The sequence below is a fragment of the Eutrigla gurnardus genome (genome assembly GCF_963514095.1).
Source record: "Eutrigla gurnardus genome assembly, chromosome: 23".
Taxonomy (NCBI): domain Eukaryota; kingdom Metazoa; phylum Chordata; class Actinopteri; order Perciformes; family Triglidae; genus Eutrigla; species Eutrigla gurnardus.
Genome location: NC_139934.1, coordinates 3951079 through 3968858, shown reverse-complemented (window position 1 = coordinate 3968858; position 17780 = coordinate 3951079). Strand labels below are relative to the sequence as shown.

General features: G+C 43.6%; 2 protein-coding genes across 3 annotated transcripts in view; both read right to left on the bottom strand.

The window, feature by feature from the left end:
• Positions 1–977: 977 nt before the first annotated feature.
• LOC311008565 (uncharacterized protein) lies at positions 978–7880 on the bottom strand. The gene is made up of 10 exons (XM_084002273.1): positions 7662–7880; positions 6601–6669; positions 5046–5209; positions 4222–4387; positions 3953–3973; positions 3667–3746; positions 3489–3579; positions 3309–3416; positions 2812–2982; positions 978–2116 (listed from the first exon to the last, which is right to left on the bottom strand). Exons 1-10 carry the CDS (start codon positions 7693–7695, stop codon positions 1968–1970), a joined length of 1053 nt encoding a protein of 350 aa, XP_083858399.1. The 5' UTR covers positions 7696–7880; the 3' UTR covers positions 978–1967.
• A 1737-nt stretch (positions 7881–9617) lies between these two features.
• The window catches only part of LOC311009534 (FHF complex subunit HOOK-interacting protein 1A-like), a 12407-nt gene continuing 4244 nt past the window's right edge, over positions 9618–17780 (bottom strand). The window contains exons 6-18 of one of the 2 annotated variants that reach the window (XM_084003776.1): positions 17610–17772; positions 16399–16510; positions 14916–15017; positions 14520–14604; positions 14297–14424; positions 14036–14203; positions 13879–13958; positions 13634–13797; positions 13449–13560; positions 11625–12865; positions 11294–11472; positions 10875–10995; positions 9618–10790 (exon numbers count right to left, since the gene is read on the bottom strand). In XM_084003776.1, the coding sequence (XP_083859902.1) occupies positions 10564–10790; positions 10875–10995; positions 11294–11472; positions 11625–12865; positions 13449–13560; positions 13634–13797; positions 13879–13958; positions 14036–14203; positions 14297–14424; positions 14520–14604; positions 14916–15017; positions 16399–16510; positions 17610–17772 (2882 nt within the window). In that variant the 3' untranslated portion in view covers positions 9618–10563. The remainder of the gene's footprint in view (positions 10791–10874; positions 10996–11293; positions 11473–11624; positions 12866–13448; positions 13561–13633; positions 13798–13878; positions 13959–14035; positions 14204–14296; positions 14425–14519; positions 14605–14915; positions 15018–16398; positions 16511–17609; positions 17773–17780) is intronic. The other variant, XM_084003777.1, reaches the window with a different exon arrangement.

Sequence of the window (17780 nt, the reverse complement as noted above, 5' to 3'; positions counted from 1 at the left end):
GTGTTCCTTTCTGCTTTCTGCTGTTTAGGCATTAAAAGCTCTCTGTGTGCATACGTCCTAAAAAACTGGATACCGAGTCCGATCCCTAGTACTATTTCATATTATTTAAAATCAATGCCAAGAGAAAAATCCCCAGATCACGTATGTTTTCAGATTAAACTGCATTTAAATTAAACGTTTTTCACCATTTACTTCTCATAATTCAGATTTAGCAATTTCATACTTTTACAATTAGTCTCCAGTTTCCACGCTTTTCCTTTTGTACATTTATAAGTAACTATCAACATTAAGCAGAAATGTCATGACCACGCCCACAGGAAGTGAGTCTATACAGGTGTGCCCAGTCCCTCATCCAGAACATTCCGCCACAGGTGAAGCTTTACTACAGACGGCAGTTTTCCACTTCTCCACCTTTAAGTATGGCGGCCCAGACGGAACATAAAGGTAAGCTAATGTGTTTCCCTACTTTTAGCCTGTTAGCGAACTTATTTTAAATGTTTTAATTCAAGTAACGGTCTACATATATTTCTACCGGCAGTTTTCAGTGAAACATGTTGCCTGAATTGAAATGGGTCGTTAATGGATACAGGTCAAGATGTATTTCACTACTTTTTTGGAGAAGTAATACTTGTTTATGTTGCTTTTTAATTTTATTTATAAGAATTTGCTGCATTATTAATTGTTTAATTTAAAAAATATATATTTGATTGATTGAACCAAATAAATACAAATTAAATTAAATTATTGTCCACTCACATTCCAATTAGTATAAATCTGCATGAAAGTCATTCTTAAATAAGTAAATAGGCATATCATTTGTCCCCCTGAAAAAAATGTTTAAATGTCGCTGTCGCAAGGAGTTGTGGGGCATTGTAATCTCCTTTCCTTCCGTAAAGGAAGCTCCGAAGTTTCCTTTCCTAAAGGAAACATTTAGGCACCTTTCCTTTGAATTTAAATAATTCAAACAGCTCTTATCATGGCTGCCACTTAAATACTTTATGTATTTAAGCAAAAAAAACAGACAATTCAACCGCAACCATAAAACAGGACAAAACAAAACAGGTTGAACTGACTTAAAACGTTTTAATCAAGACGAATTAATCAAATTATAAGCCACTGGAAAAAAAACCAAGGAAAATGCATTACAGTAATAAGTTATACATTGTCAGTTTGGTCCAAAGTGTTAGCCGAATCAAGCAAAATTACAGCATGGAAATTTTTCTTTAGTTCTCTTGCATTATTTTCTTTAAAAAAATCTGTTCATTAAAAAAACTATAAAAGTACCAAAATACTGCAAATAAAGACACAAGGCGTTAAAGCATTTAAACTTCTAGTAATATACAGAGACATTCATAACCTCATAAAAGTCAGATTCAACAGATGAATGTTTGATTACAGCATCATTTTATAATCTAGATTTTTTTATTTACAGTAATTGGCTGTTGTAAAAACACGCAGGTGAAATAAAAAAAACATTTTTATTAGTTTGTTAGCAACGTGTTGTTGTAGTTTGAGAAACAGTGCCAAAGACTCACAATCAAATACTTGTCATTTGTTTTAAAGAGACTATGAGAAAACAAAGCGTTGCTACTGCTAACTTCCAGGGGAAAATGCTGAGTCATCCAGCTAGCTAGTAAGCTAGCTAATTAGCTTTTCCTTGTTGAATTCCCACATTTATGTTCAGGCAATAAAACCCTCTTAGCTAGGTTTGGGAAATAAGTACGTAATCTAGGTCAAATGTAAACAACATAATGAGTACAGGTCAGGAATATCGCAAACTTGTTTGACGGAGGACAGGAAGAATAACGTGCCAAATTAGCTTAGAAAAGTAGCATCCCCACAATGAAAATGCTAACACAAGTTTACAGCTTGTCGGTTGAATTTATACACCGTTCACTATAACATTCTTGTAGCCTTTTTTTTTTTAAAGACCCAGTCGTGACGTCCGCATTGAGCACCTTCAGGTGCTAAGAGGAGGAAGAGGAGGAGGAAGAGGAGAAGGAGAAAGGAGAGAAGGGGAAAACAGAAGAAGTATCTTCGGGGGAGTTGAGGAGCTGATCGCACCACGCCGGCTCGTCGAGGTTTATCTCGACGAACGGATCCCGGGAGCAAACCGCTGAGGAGAGAAGGTAACAAGTCAAACTACCACACTTTAAGATTTAAATTTTTTTATTTTATTAAGATATTTAGTTTTCTGGAAGCTGAATTTGAAAGCTAATTGACTTATTTAGCCTAAGGTCAGAAAAGGCTACCCTCGTTTTTATCAAAGGTGACATCGTCAAGATAATAAGATTATAAACAAGTGGCAGCATGAAAACTAATAAGAAATAGAGGGCATACATTCAGTTATTAGAAAAAATTAAATTGCTAATTTGTGTCAAACAAAGCAGCAGTAACTTTAAAAAGGTGAGCGTTAGGCAGAGTGAGCGTTAGCCTGCACACTAGCAGAGCTGTGTTTGGTGTTGATGTGTCTATAATGTATAATGATATAACATATAATAATATATAAATTGTTTGTTCTTGAGCCAGCTAAACGCCACTCCAGCATTTTGAGATATATTTAAAAATATGTCAGATTTTGCCTGCTAAACAATCATAAATTATCTTTGACATACCTCACGCTGAATGCTCACAATATGGTTTAAAGCTATATTTTGCCCATTTTCATTTTTTTTCTCCATTACACCAGCCACCAATTAAACTCATGATGTTCAGTATCATGAAAAAATACTACTTCAGACCTACTAATACTACCATATGCTTGGTTTTTGTATCAGTACTTTGTGGATGCGTCTTTATAATGTATCTCACATGGGTTGTTGTTGTTTTCGTTCTGCTGCTCCTCCCCGGTAGCGTCGAAGAAGATGTCTAACGGGCTGGGTGTCTTTTCAGCCGGGTCGTCGCCCAGTGAGGGACTGGTGTTACTGGTGTTACTGGTGGGCAAACTCTCCGGACTGTTTGTATCCGGCTCTTCCTGCGTAGCTGGAGAAGAAGAAGAAGAAGAGAAGGAAAGGTAAGACCAGATTTTTAAAAGACTCAATGAACTCAACAATGTGGCGGGAACAGCTGGTGACGCAAATAAGGAATCGTCCGTGGACCATACCATCTAATTTTGGGGGACAGTCTCCGTAAACAAGGTCAAACTCATTAATGGGGTGCAAGCTGTTACAACCTAATAAAGATTTAAGTCTTGATCAAAATCAAACAACAAAAGAGCTAAAGAAGCAGTCATGAGAGGAAACACTCTTTGTTGAGGATGACTTTCCACTTCTGATTGACTATATTTTAGTTTAGTGATTTTGATGTACCGCTCTCTCCACTGGAGCCTCGTTCCTCCGACTGTAACGCCGTGCCGTTGGACACGGTAACGTGGGAAAAGTCGTCGCCGGTCTCTCGGTCTTTAGATGGCGGTCGATCTGAGATACAACACCAGAGAACAGTCAGGAAAGGTTACATATGAATATTTAAAAATGTAAAACACAACCCACCCAGGTCGTCCAGGTAGACCGGTTCGAAGGTGCCGATGGGCTCGTTGAGATGGTTGCTGGCCACGTGGCGCTGGAGGTCAAACGAGTACGTCTGGATGGACAAAGAAGAAACCTTGACTTTGACCTAAAATATGCGTTTTGAAGGAAATGTGGCGAAATAAAAATCTTGTTGTCGTACTCCGGAGGCTCTTCTGAGATAATAGAGGATGATGCACAGCACGATGATCACCAGGACGATGAAAACCAGGATCACGTAACCTGGAGACGGACACACGAGATTCGTTTTTTTATTAGAGTTCGGGGGTCAGTTTGAGAAATGGTCACGACAATCAACACTGCTGGACGGGAATGTTAATTTTTGTATTCATGTCCCAGAACGTTCATTATAACTCATGGAACATGAATGAAATAGAACAAGCTGGTTTATCCTGATAAATAATACAATAGTAGTACAACATACTTACCCCAGGATGAATGACTCGCACCTAAAAGACACCAGATATGGATTAATGTTCACAGGAAGCAATTATAGACTTGAACTGTAGTAACAGTAAACATAATAATAAAAAGAATTCCCAAAGCCCAATCTTCAAATATCTCCAAAATAGAGATATTAGGGAGATTAGGTTAGCAGTCTCAGAGAACGTGAGGTTGGGATTGTTGTGGTTCGACACACCGGAAGACACACGGAGTCACATGATCCCCTTTCTTTGCATCTGCACCAGTGAAGTACCTGGTGTCGGTGAGATGCTGGTTGCCGGCGGCATCGTCGTCATGGAGATGTAACCGCCACCCCTCCATGTGGAGCCCCCTGAGGCCGTCGCCTGCGCCGCTGTGCTGCCAGTGACTTCCTCTGATATCGTTGGACTGACCGGGTCGGTTGTTTCTACTTCCTGAGTCTGTCGAAGACGTCAGATTTTACTTCCCCTTTTTTAAAACATCTTTTTTTAGAACATAAATAAACCATATAGAAGAAATTAAGCAGATCTACCTCAAAGTCACACCTCTTAAAGAAGATCCACGCAAGTTAGTCATAGCAAAAATATCAAAATAACAAAATAAAGAAGCAAGAACATATATTCAAGCTTAGAAAATGTATATTTTTTTAGATTGTTAAACATATAGAAAGGTATTAATGATGACCAATATTGTTATCTTAAAGATTATTCCTAACTGGATAGTTTTTAAATGAGTATTTATGGATTTTCAAGGATTTCCACAGGTTTAGGATCAAATTTAAAGATTCACATGACCGATTTGGAGGCCTCTGATTGGCTGATGCAGCTGCATATAGTGTTCCGTGTAAGTGACCGCGTGCAGGTTGAGATCTGTGTAAATTCAGCTTTTTAAATGCTTTTTAAACGCCTGTAATTAAATGGCGAAGACCTGCTACTGCAGTAATTTATAGTAGTATCATCAAAATATACTTAAAGTGCCAAAAGTAAAAGGACTTTTTTTATGCAGAAAGGTATATATTATCTTATTTAATCATAAATAAAGAAGCATTCATGTTTATATCACTCAATGTTAATTGCTCTGTGTGTCACGTGCTGTTACCGTGGAGACGGGCAATGTTAGATCTGTTGCGTTCGCTGTCGTCCTGTGATTCTGAGGCGAGGCGGGGGGCGGCGAGGCTGAGGGTGGCGAGGCAGCGGAGGGTGAGGCGGAGGGCGGCGGCGTCCCCGTGGCTCCATTTTGAATTTCATTCGGCGACGCTGGATCTGTGTCAGACGTGAGAATCAAACCACAGAGGATCAGAGTTTTAGACCCAGGACCAAGTCCCCTCACGCAACACACAGTACAGGACCGAAGCAGGATGTGGTGGGCACCGTTGCCTTGGCGATGACAGCACCAGAGAAACAGTACGGAGCCAACTGTGAAGCATATTTAGATGGATGCAGCAGTTATCTGACAAAGTGGCTCAAGGACAAAGTGGTCAAGTGGGACGTCACCCATTGGTTCGTGGACGTTTATTGAAGGTTCAAGTTTGGCATTTTGTTGTTGGCCATCGCCATCTTGGTTTCTGGTTGTAGCCATCTTGGTTACTGGTTGTAGCCATCTTGATTTCTGGCCATTGCCATCTCGTTTTCTGGTTGTCGCCATCTTGGTTTTGCCCGTCACTATCTTGGTTTCTGACCATTGCCATCTTGGTTTCTGGTTGTAGCCATCTTGGTTTCTGGTTGTAGTCATCTTGGTTTCTGACCATTGCCATCTTGGTTTCTGGTTGTAGCCATCTTGGTTTCTGACCATTACCATCTTGGTTTCTGGTTGTAGCCATCTTGGTTTCTGACCATTACCATCTTGGTTTCTGGTTGTAGCCATCTTGGTTTCTGACCATTGCCATCTTGGTTTCTGGTTGTAGCCATCTTGGTTTCTGACCATTACCATCTTGGTTTCTGACCATCACCATCTTGGTTTCTGGTTGTAGCCATCTTGGTTTCTGACCATCACCATCTTGGTTTCTGGTTGTAGCCATCTTGGTTTCTGGTTGTAGTCATCTTGGTTTCTGATCATCGCCATCTTGGTTTCTGGTTGTAGCCATCTTGGTATCTGGTTGTAGCCATCTTGGTTTCTGACCATCGCCATCTTGGTTTCTGACCATCGCCATCTTGGTTTGTGGTTGTAACCATCTTGGTTTGTGGTTGTAGCCGTCTTGGTTTTGCCTGTCACCATCTTGGTTTTTGACCGTCGCCATCTTGGTTTCTCGTTGTCGCCATCTTTGTTTCTAGTTTTGGCCAGTCACCATCTCGGTTTTTGGCCGTCACTATCTTGTTTTTTGCCTGTCGCCATCTTGGTTTTTGCCTGTCGCCATCTTGGTCTCCATGTAGCTGGTATGCAACCAGTAGTGACACAAGAGGGTGGAGCTAACCGAACTGAACGCTGACTTAAAGACATTTCAAGGAGCATTCAACCTGGAGGTTGCTTCCAGCTCAAATGAGAAGCCAGGATTTGTTCATTTTATTTTCATAAAGTTTTACCACATCAAAAAAATAAGGCAGTATTTACACCAACTATATGTACATATAAAGATCCAAATGAATCTAACAATCAGCGTGCTGTTAGGGAACCAGTGCAGTGCAATGATTCACTTGCTAATCCGTTGTCACCGTACCTTTATTCCCGCTGCCTGGAGGAACCGTCGTTCCAGTTTGTTCACTGGAAATTGAAGAAATTGCTAGAACTGGGACAGAAATACAAAACAGAAAAACAAAAATGGGACTTAGCTTTTATTGCAAAGTCGTCTTAAATCACCCAGATTCTGGCTCATATAAGCTAACAGAACATGTGCATCTAACTACTAACATGTGTGTGCATATCTAGTGTGGTTAACAAGTGTTGAATGCTAAGCTGCTGCTGCAACACGTTTTCACATGCGTGGAAAAAAAAACAAAGACTGGTGTGAAAATGTGAGACCGAAGAACCGTTTAAACAATAATACATTTACACATTTAATCCACTTACTTTGCTTGGTGATCTTTGAAGTGGATCTGATTTGTTTTATATTTTAATATGTAATGTATTTCTGTTTTATGTCTGATATCAGCAAGCAGAACATTAAATATTTATACAGAAAATTTAAGATTTTCTGTGACTAAACAAATCAGACTTGTAGAGATATTAATGAATGAAATTAATGATTTATTCCCCTGTTATTTGCAATATACATTAATATATATTTAGTATATATATTATATATGGGAATACCTGTATTATTTTGCACATTTTAAGTAGAATAAATGCGGCTGAGATGATGAGAAAGGTCAGGGGAAATAAAACTTTTAAGTCACCATACAAATAAATCAATTTAAAATGACTAATTATTTTATTTCCTGATAAGATTTCATTATATCACACCACTTGTGTGCTCGATGTAGCTTCCGTCCTCCGGCAGTCGATCCCCGAGTCCTTGAGCATTGAAGTAATTCATTTTCAGATTAAAGACTAAGTCAAGGCCTTGAAAGTGTTGGTAAATTGCTTCTTGCAGCCATGCGACGGGGATTGAAACCACGAGGCTCCTTGAAAGTTTTGAATTTTGGAAGGCGGGAGATCTGCGACCAGATTTTCAGTTTGAATCACATTTTTTTTCTCCTGTAAATTAAAACGTCTGTAAAAACAACACGAGTACAGAAAAGTTTAAAAATCTGAAGCAGACGCAAGTTGATGTGAACTCACCGAGGAAGCAGAGTCGACTCCAAAACTTCATCATCTCTCTCTCTCTCTCTCTCTCTCTCTCTCTCTCTCTCTCTCTCTCTCTCTCTCTCTAAATATATCCTTAAAGATGGTGGATGATCATCGGCGAGTTTTTTTAAAATGTTCTATTATTTGTTTCTTTTTTCATGAACCGTCTTCCCCTTCTTCGACTCTCACTTCTTGGTAAGCTTTCTGCTTTGTGCTGTCTGTCTTCCTCTCTCTCTCCTCCCCCTCTCTCACTCTCTCTCTCTCTCTCTCTCTCTCTCTCTCTCTCTCTCTCTCTCTCTCTCTCTCTTTAGTGCTTGCAAGTTGCAGGAATTCAACCTTTGGGACCATACATTTATTTTATAATAAATAAACACAATAAGTTGATTGATAATTGTAAATATCGTCATGACGTGACTTGAAAACGCTGTTTAGCTCACTATCATGGAAGAGAAGTGGAAAAAAAATAGAGCCAAAAGATACAAAAGTACATTTTTAAAATCCATTTATCCTTTAATAAATCAAATATAAAAAAATACATTGAATTTAACATTAAATTGTATCCGATTTAAGATATTTCATTGTTTTTCACTTAAAGAAAATGTGTCTTATCTCTGACAAAATAAAAATTTTCAAATTTTCAATTTCAAAAGTACAGGCGCTTGAATGCTTTTAGTCAGCAGCATCATCTGCAAACAGAGACACCAAAAAACTAACATTGAGGATACTTGTTTCTGGTACTTTCCGCCGACTACAATCTCTTTTTCTCTCTCTACTATAACCTTTACTCTCCCACCTCAACATCTAGGCCGACCCTTATTCTCTCTCTCTCTCTACTACTCTCTGTGTCTCTCTACCATCTCCATCTCTGACGGTTTCAGTCAGTATTCAGGAACTGAGTACTCGACCGCAGCGCTAGCTCCGCATACACACAGGATGCTAGCTCAGTGTTTGGCTTCCCACCTCGGTAACACATCGTTGTTCTCACTCTGACAGTTTCATGTTTAACGGCGCCGTGAAGCCATTTTAAACTGCAGGGTTGAGTTGAATTCTAAAAGCTATAGAAAACCAGCTTTTGGTGCTCGGCTCTATGCATTTATATGATTGCACTGATTCCAGATCAGCTGAAGAATGTCTCAAAATGATCTAAAACATCTTGGTTTGGTGCTTTTCTTAGATAGTTGGCTAAACGTATAAAACGCTCTTTTAAATTAATGCATCATATTATTCATAACAAATACGCCTGCAAATATATATTCTGTCAAAATCAGTTTTTATTATTTGATTTTTTCACATCATTTTTGACGAGACAAAGAAGAAGAAAAATGTGTCCTTGCTGTGATTCAGCAGCAGGTGGCAGTATCAGCACACAGCAGTCCATCTCATTATGTCTCCATGGTAACACTGTTTGTATTGTGAAGTGAGGCTGGTGGCTTCAATGCTTTGAATTTATATTTTAATTTATAATTTAATTTATAATTAATTTCACCTTTTTCTCAGGTGAAAAAGAAAAAAAAATGTGTCAACAAAAATCACAACATTTACACTAAAAACAATGAAATGCACATTAATAGAAGCGCACATGAGAAAATCATCATCTGATATTTTAATAAGTAATTCAGATCATTTTTGCACCTTCGTACTTCCCTAAAATCTCTGTCGGTTAAAGTAAGGCTTTGTCATTACTGTGTGTGTGTGTGTGTGTGTGTGTGTGTGTGTGTGTGTGTGTGTGTGTGTGTGTGTGTGTGTGTGGTGTGTGTGTGTGTGTGTGTGTGTGTGTGTGTGTGTGTGTGTGTGTGTGTGGTGTGTGTGTGTGTGGTGTGTGTGTGTGGTGTGTGTGTGGTGTGTGTGTGTGTGTGTGTGTGTGTGGTGTGTGTGTGTGTGTGTGTGTGTGTGTGTGGTGTGTTGTGTGTGTGTGTGTGTGTGTGTGTGTGTGTGTGTGTGTGTGGTGTGGTGTGTGTGTGTGTGTGTGTGTGTGTGTGTGTGTGTGTGTGTGTGTGTGTGTGTGTGTGTGTGTGGATAAAGACACAACAGGAAAAACAAACAGCTCGATCAAATCAATCACAGATTCTCAGCCTCTTTCATCTTAAATCATTTTCAGCATTAAAACGTCCGGTTCAAAGTGCTTTTTAAAGAAATCCACAAAAATCACCTGCAGCTGCAAGAAAAAAAAAATAAGAACGTACAGAAATAGAGAGAAGCCTCTATATATTTCTATAGACGCACAATAAACACACTACAGGACAGATACTAAAAGATGATTAACTAAAAAAAAAAAGCTTGTTAGCTCAGAATCAATTATAAATGTCCATCTAGTACATCACTAGACCGGTGTGAACGTTGTAAAGCACATTAGGGCTTCAAGGTCAAAGGTCATCTTGTCTTTTCCCCATAAAATAGTAATATTTTGAATGACATCTGCTTTGCTTTTAAACGTTAACGTATTACTTCTTAATTAAACGTATGAATCTTTAGCCCCAGCGGCTAAAGTTGGCTAGCAAGTTAATATCTCACGTAAAGTCACTTTTATGCATCTGATGAATTAATTATGGCTCACCTTTCCCCTCCTGAAACGGCTGTCACACGGCATCTTTATTAAATAAAACGAAATTAACAATTAAGTGCAAAGAGTTCAGAAAAACAGTGTAAAACAAACAATTGACCCCTGATTCCACAAATATATAGAAAACCTCAAAATGATCAAATCATTTTGAATAAATGTATAAATATCATCACATCGGGTGAAAACATCCAAATATTCAAGTACTGCTAGAAATATAAACTGTACACATGTTTTACTGTGATTCCTCCTGGAGGGCTTTACCGGATGCTCCTTTGACACGTCTACCAGTGCCTTGCTCATGGGCACATCAGAGGCGATTTCTCAGACCCGATCCCGTCACTCCTCGGCGGTGCAGTCCGGCGCCACGCTGTGCTCCTGGGCGATGGCGGCCAGCTCTTTCAGGAACTCGGCAAACAGGACGATGGCGAAGACCCGGCTCTTGGCTTGAGGCGGGATTGGAGGGCAGGACGGCAAGACGGCGAGGGGGGGCGGAGCGTTCCTGGAAGAGCCGTTGGGGAGGGGCGGGTCCAGGATGAGGTCGCCGCTCGGAGACTGGAGGCACTCTGGGACACAAACGGGGAAAGGAAAGGCTTCAGTAGGTGCTTCTTAAACAGGGGGGCGGGGTCATATCCTGTATTCTGAGTCACCTCTGAACTTGCTGTCTTGGTCCTTCGCCAGCAGGAACCTCCAGGCCTGAGTGACCAGGGCGGGGAAGTCTGGTCTGGCCGCCACGTAGCGCTCAATCTGAGCACGCACCGACACCAACACCTACCACACACACACACACACACACACACACAGCAGTCAAATACACATTTACACAACAATAGAATCAGACATATACACTACATCAGGGTTTTTCAGGCCTATAGAGACCCGGTGGAGGGACCCCACATATCATATAATGTTCCTTATTAAACCAATAATAATGTGTAGAGCAGCCTATAGTGTGTAACAGTACTTTATAATGCAGTAACTCTACACACCCACTAGGGGTCGCCCATGTTGAAGATCTCTGCAGTATATATACAGTATATATACAGTATATAACCCATGTGGTTGTTACCTGGTGGAGTGTGCGTACGTTGGGCTGGACTAGTGGGTCGGTGCTCAGCAGGAAGGATCTCAGCAGTGGTTGCGGGTACGACGCCAGCTGGGCCAGGATGCCCGTCACCAGCAGGTTCACGGCGATGGAGTTCTCCAGAAGGTTTTCCAGCCGCGACAACAGGACGCTGACGAACGGACCTGGGGGCGTCGTCGGAGAGGTGAGGGATCAAACTTGTGTGTCAATTAAAATTTTTACTTAAAAAAAAAAAAGTTTAAGTTTGATGCAATCTGCAACCTGGCCACTAGATGGTGTCAGATCATACACTGGACCTTCAAACCTTCCTACAGACCTGTAAAGGGAACTCCGTGCCTCCTGTTGCCTTTCTCACTGCTAGTCCTCCTTTCCTCCTCCTCCTCCTCCTCTTCCTCCATCGTCTTTTCTTCTCCCTCCTCCTCTTCTCCGTCGTCCCACGAGGAGCCAGACATGAACTCCTCCTCCTCCTCTTCCAGGTTTTTCCTCAGAGCTCGGACCCGCCTCCTGAACGTGCTGATGTTGTTGGCGATGAAGTCACAGTCCGGCTCCGCCCCTAAAGAGAGCATGAGCTCATGGTATCGGGACAGGAAGTCGTCGTTGGCGGCGACTTTGTTACCGGGCAGAATTGGAGACTCCGGCGAAGGGTCATGTGGCTGTAATTCCGAGTGGCCATTGGCTAAACGTGGCGTGGGAGTACTGACGGTAGTTGTGACGTCAATCATGTTGCAGTTTGGCGTGAATGTCTCGGCGCCTTCGTCGCTATCGTCGCATTCGTCGATGATGTCATTCTGTGCGTTTAATCCGTTGGTGAAAAAAAGACTTCTTTGAACGTTGATCCCCCTGATTTCATATTCTCCTTTGTCTTTCCTTCCACAGTCCTCACTCCTCCTCCTCCTCACCTCCTTCACACAATCCTCGCTCCGCCTCCTTTCCTCCTTCCCTCCATCCTCGCTCCTCCTCCTCGTCGACATTATGCTGTTCACCGTTTCCATTACCGTCCTCCCGGTTGACGTCAACATTGTTGTTATTGTTGCTGCTGGCGCCGGCGCCTGCTGGCCGTTGGGGATGCTCCCGCGGGCCCGCCGGTTGGCCGCCATCATTCTCTCCAAAAGGGCTGCCTTCGTTTCCCTCTGGGCGACGAGGTTGTAGACCAGGATGTCGTCCTCGAACTCGGACTCCTCCACGTACGAGCCACGCACCAGCTTGGTCGCGCTGCGTCGCATTTCCTGCAGGTGCGAAGGCGTGGAGGTGCACCTCTCCACCTCGCCGCCGCCGTTCACCAGCGACGAAGACGACGGATCGTCATCGCCGAAAATGTCGTCCCACTCCAGCTCCAGAGCGGAGCAGGCTCGTCCTGCGAGGTTGCCCGTGGAGACGGTGTCCGAGGAGGAAGGCGTGGGGGAGAGGGCCGGCGGGGGAGGGGTGACCACGAAGGAGCAGAAGGAGTCGCTGTCGACTCGTCGTACGATCTCATCCTCGTCTTCCGGTGTGTCCGATCGGTACTCTTGAGGCGGCGGGTCGATCCCGTCGTACGGAGACGACCAGAGTCGGCATGCTCTGCAAGGCGAAAGGAAACTCATCAGAAGGGAAGATACATAGACATGGAAAACAATCTTTGGATGTTTGTCGGTCCACCACTTTGGTCCAGAAATATCTCAACAACTTGTTCCGATCGCCATGATATTTGGTGCAAGATATTCATGTTCCCAAGAGGATTCATTCAGACACATAGTTTCATCAGTGTGTATTTAATGCAATACCAAGGTTTTCCCAGCAGATGTCACTAAATGCAACGTTTCTCATCTTTTCAATCTCCAGAATGAAATGACTAAATGTGTTGACCCAACACCAAAAGGACCAGGTTGATCCGGACCATTGGGTGCACCTGAATATAGTCTATAGTATATATAGTAGGAGGAAGTAAGAGTATACATTCTGAAGAACCGTTCATGTTTTGCATGTTCTGAATTGTTGTTAGTAAAGATTGAGAATTGGTTGTACTTTTTTTGGAATCCTTGAACCCCTTTTTTGGGGAATACTTGATGCAGCCCAGCCTCACCCAGACTCCACCTCCAGCGGCCCACAGGTAAGTTGAGTTTGAGACCCCTGCTCTAGAGTGGAGTAAAATGGCGACCCTCACCTGTGTGCCGTGTAGATGGCTTGCCGGGCGTCCCACAAGTAGTGGAGGTAGTTCACGTCCATCAGGAAGTCCGATCCTCGACAGTACCCGACTCTGTCCGGAACCGACGGGTCTGATGTGGACGAGAGTGTTTTGAGTTAGCGTTAACGACATGTGTGCTCATACTCACGCTGGCGGGTACTGACCTTCCCCCCGGGGCCAATGGATGACCTCCGAGACCTTGTGGAGGGTCCCGGGGCACCAGGAGGGCGACAGGAGCAGGAAGGAGGAGGCGCTGGAGGAGCAACAGTCCGTCCGCTTCAGGGAGGAGCGCTGCTTCCTGCTCAGGTGGCCGCAGGGGATCAGATACCTGAGGGGGTTTCGAGGACAGCGTTCAGTCCCAGCATGCATCACTGCAAGGAGACAACGAACGGGAGAGCGAGAGACCGACCTGAACACCAGCTGCAGCATGACGTCTTCACAGAAGAGGCCGATCAGAGTCCTGAACAGAGCCAGCGACACCGTGCCCAGCTGACGGTTTGAAAGAGAGGTTAAAGGTCATCGTCGCTTGGAAGCGTGAAAACGGCAGCAGGAGCGGCGTGCTGTACCTGGAACGGCGTGTTGACGCGGCTGACCAGCGTGTCCAGGATGTGCACGTTGTCGTGCGCGTGCAGCAGGATGAAGGACAGGAAGCTCTGGAGGAGGGCGGGCTCGGAGACGGAGCGCAGGAACAGGTCCAGGTACGCCGTGGTGGTCATCACCTCCTCCACCGTCAGCTGCACACACAGTCACACATCCACGATGATGTAGCAACAACGACCTGTGTGTGAGCGCCACCGAGGGAGCCAATGGGCATCAGCCCCGCCTACCTTGTGAAGAGCGGGAGCCAGCACAGGAACCAGGAAGCCGTTGTAGATGTAACCTAGCAACTGAGACCGGATGGAGGGATGGGCGACCTGAGAGAGAGAGGGTCGGCTGTAGTGTAGTTCTATGCATTGTGTGTGTGTGTGTGTGTGTGTGTGTGTGTGTGTGTGTGTGTGTGTGTGTGTGTGTGTGTGTGTGTGTGTGTGTGTGTGTGTGTGTGTGTGTGTGTGTGTGTGTGTGTGTGTGTGTGCGTTACCTTGGTAACAGCACTACAGAAGTCCAATGAGTGCAGGAAGTGGACGAGAGCAGGAACCTGTAAAACACCAGGTAAGAGTGACGTTCAATTACAATTCTATAGTTTACAATAGTTCCTTCATTAACTCAGGCAGTAAATCAGCCCTTTGTGTACTCTTTTATTTTATTCATGCATTCATTCATTCATTCTTTCATTCATTCATCAGTATTTTGCTTAATTAAGATATCATTATGTTTTATCATCGATTCATCGCACACAAAACATCCTTTGTTCCCTATTTTTTTCCCCGTTCGCTCATTAAGTGGATTCATCCATTCATTCATCCATCCATCCATGCTGCCACTCACTGGTGTGGTTGCCATGGTTACCTGCTGCCAGTCGGCCTGGTCCAGACAATGCCAGTCTTCACTGTAAACCTGCAGCCTGGCTGGAAGAGACGAGTACAAACCAGACAGACCTGTGGCCAGCACCTGTATACACACACACACACACACACGCACACACACACGCACACGCACACACACACACACGCACACGCACACACACACACACGCACACGCACACGCACACACACACGCGCACACACACACACACACACACACACACACACACACACACACACACACACACACACACACACACACACACACACACACAGGAAATCAAATTCCAGTGCAGCTTTATCTATAAATAGCAGTGAATGAGGGCATGAGGGGGACCAGGGATTGTTTCATTGATTAATTTAACATCATTAATAAACTTAAAGGGTATAGTTTAGTTAGCTTAGCTTAGCTTAGCTTAGCATACAGACTGGAATCACAGGGAAACAGCTAGTCCGGCTAAATCATCCAAACATTACACTTTCATTTTAATACGGCATAAACAAATGAACTAGCAACATAAACAACAACATCAACAGCTGCAGTCTTGAGTCTCGCTAACAATCAGGCAACCGTCCAATCACGTGCAGACTTACTAATCCCTCCCCGTGTACGAGCCAATCTCACCGCGATGCACTAAGCTGCTCCACACAGAGATTGAGGTCAGAGTGTGGTTACATGGGTTTAAATCTCTCTCTCTCTCTCTCTCTCTCTCTCTCTCTCTCTCTCTCTCTCTCTCTCTCTCTCTCTCTCTCTCTCTCTCAGACACAGTCTTTAGCCAACTATGCTAAATTGCTAATGTTAGCATTTACGTACAGCTGTTAACTGTGGACAGTAAATCCTTTCTGAAATTAATCTAATTAATCTCTCTCAATTTTCATGGTTTTTAAACTGATTATTATTTGTTTTATTATTATTATGTTAACTATATACTGTATATATATATATATATATATATATATATATATATATATATATATATATATATAATATTTATCTTGTTTTAAGCCTTGTTCTGTTACTGTATTTTGCAGAGGTTGTTTTTCCTGTATGTTGTTATATCTTTATACTCTTTATACTTTCCTGTTTCCACCTCTCTATATCTTTATTGCTGTTTTCTTTTGTCTCCACTATTTTGTCCTTTCCCTCTAAACTTTCCCCCGTCTCCTCCTCCTCCTCCTCCTCCTCCTCCTCGCCTTGTTTTACACCGCTGCGTTGTTGTACAGTTTATCTCTCCAACGCTCCCTGAGGACGCAGTATGAGCTCATTAGTTTATTACATAACTGGTGATAATGGGATTACAATGCAGTGAGGAGATGAATGAATACGATTCATCTGCTGCAGCGAAACAGCAACAAACTCCACTCGTTACCTCATTCATAAAACATAAAAAACAACCTGCATGAAGGGGTAGCTTCCTACTGTGACATGGCCTTTTCTTAAAAGTGACGGTGTGTGTCGGAGTACTTACGGGACAGAAATACGTGTTCTCGGCGATGTGCTGGGCGACTCGGGGGTCAGAGGCCGACAGCGACATGATGAGCAGCAGAGCGTCTCTGGCCTGCTGGCCGACCGAACCCCGTCTGAGACCGACAACAGGCTGGGTTACTTTGGTTGTATAGATCCATCATATATATATATATATATATATATTACAGTGACATATACCCATGTGTATACCTGTGTGTGTATACCTGTGTGTGTGTGTGTGTGTACCCACGTGTGTGTACCCATGTGTGTATTCGTGTTTACCTGTGAGTGTGTATCTGTGTGTGTGTACCCATGTGTGTGTATATATGTGTGTGTGTATACCTGTGAGTGTGTGTGTACGTGTGTGTGTGTGTGTGTGTGTACACCTGCGTGTGTGTGTGTGTGTGTGTACACCTACCTGTGTGTGTGTGTGTGGTCCTACCTGTGTGTGTGTGTGTGTGTGTGTGTACACCTACCTGTGTGTGTGTGTGTGTGTGTGTGTGTGTACACCTACCTGTGTGTGTGTGTGTGGTCCTACCTGTGTGTGTGTGTACACCTACCTGTGTGTGTGTGTGTGTGTGTGTACACCTACCTGTGTGTGTGTGTGTGTGTGTGTGTACACCTACCTGTGTGTGTGTGTGTGTGTGTGTGTGTGTACACCTACCTGTGCGTGTGTGTGTGTGTGTGTGTGTGTGTGTGTGTGTATATCTGTGTGTGTGTGTGTGTATACACCTACCTGTGTGTGTGTGTGTGTGGTCCTACCTGTGTGTGTGTGTGTGTGTGTGTATATCTGTGTGTGTGTGTGTGTATACACCTACCTGTGTGTGTGTGTGTGTGGTCCTACCTGTGTGTGTGTGTGTGTGTACACCTACCTGTGTGTGTGTGTGTGGTCCTACCTGTGTGTGTGTGTGTGTGTGTGTACACCTACCTGTGTGTGTGTGTGTGGTCCTACCTGTGTGTGTGTGTCTACACCTACCTGTGTGTGTGTGTGTGGTCCTACCTGTGTGTGTGTGTGTACACCTACCTGTGTGTGTGTGTGTGGTCCTACCTGTGTGTGTGTGTCTACACCTACCTGTGTGTGTGTGTGTGGTCCTACCTGTGTGTGTGTGTGTCTACACCTACCTGTGTGTGTGTGTGTGGTCCTTCCTGTGTGTGTGTGTCTACACCTACCTGTGTGTGTGTGTGTGCGTGTGTGTGTGTGTGTACACCTACCTGTGTGTGTACGGTATAAGCAGTGAAAACAGCAGGAAGTTGGCGGCTCCCTGGTCCTCACTAGTGTGGAAGAACAGTTCCAGCACGGAGGGATCTTTGACCAGAGTAACACACAGCTGGTTCAACAGGAGGACTAGCTCCGCCTCCACCACACCGCCGCTGTCTGGAGGA

Coding starts and splice junctions, on each gene's coding strand:
- LOC311008565 (XM_084002273.1), bottom strand. CDS start 7,695: ATGATGAAGTTTTGGAGTCGACTCTGCTTCCTCG. Junction 3,747..3,952: donor TGCGAGTCATTCATCCTGGG/GTAAGTATGTTG, acceptor GTCCGTCTCCAG/GTTACGTGATCCTGGTTTTC. Junction 3,580..3,666: donor ATCTCAGAAGAGCCTCCGGA/GTACGACAACAA, acceptor TTGTCCATCCAG/ACGTACTCGTTTGACCTCCA.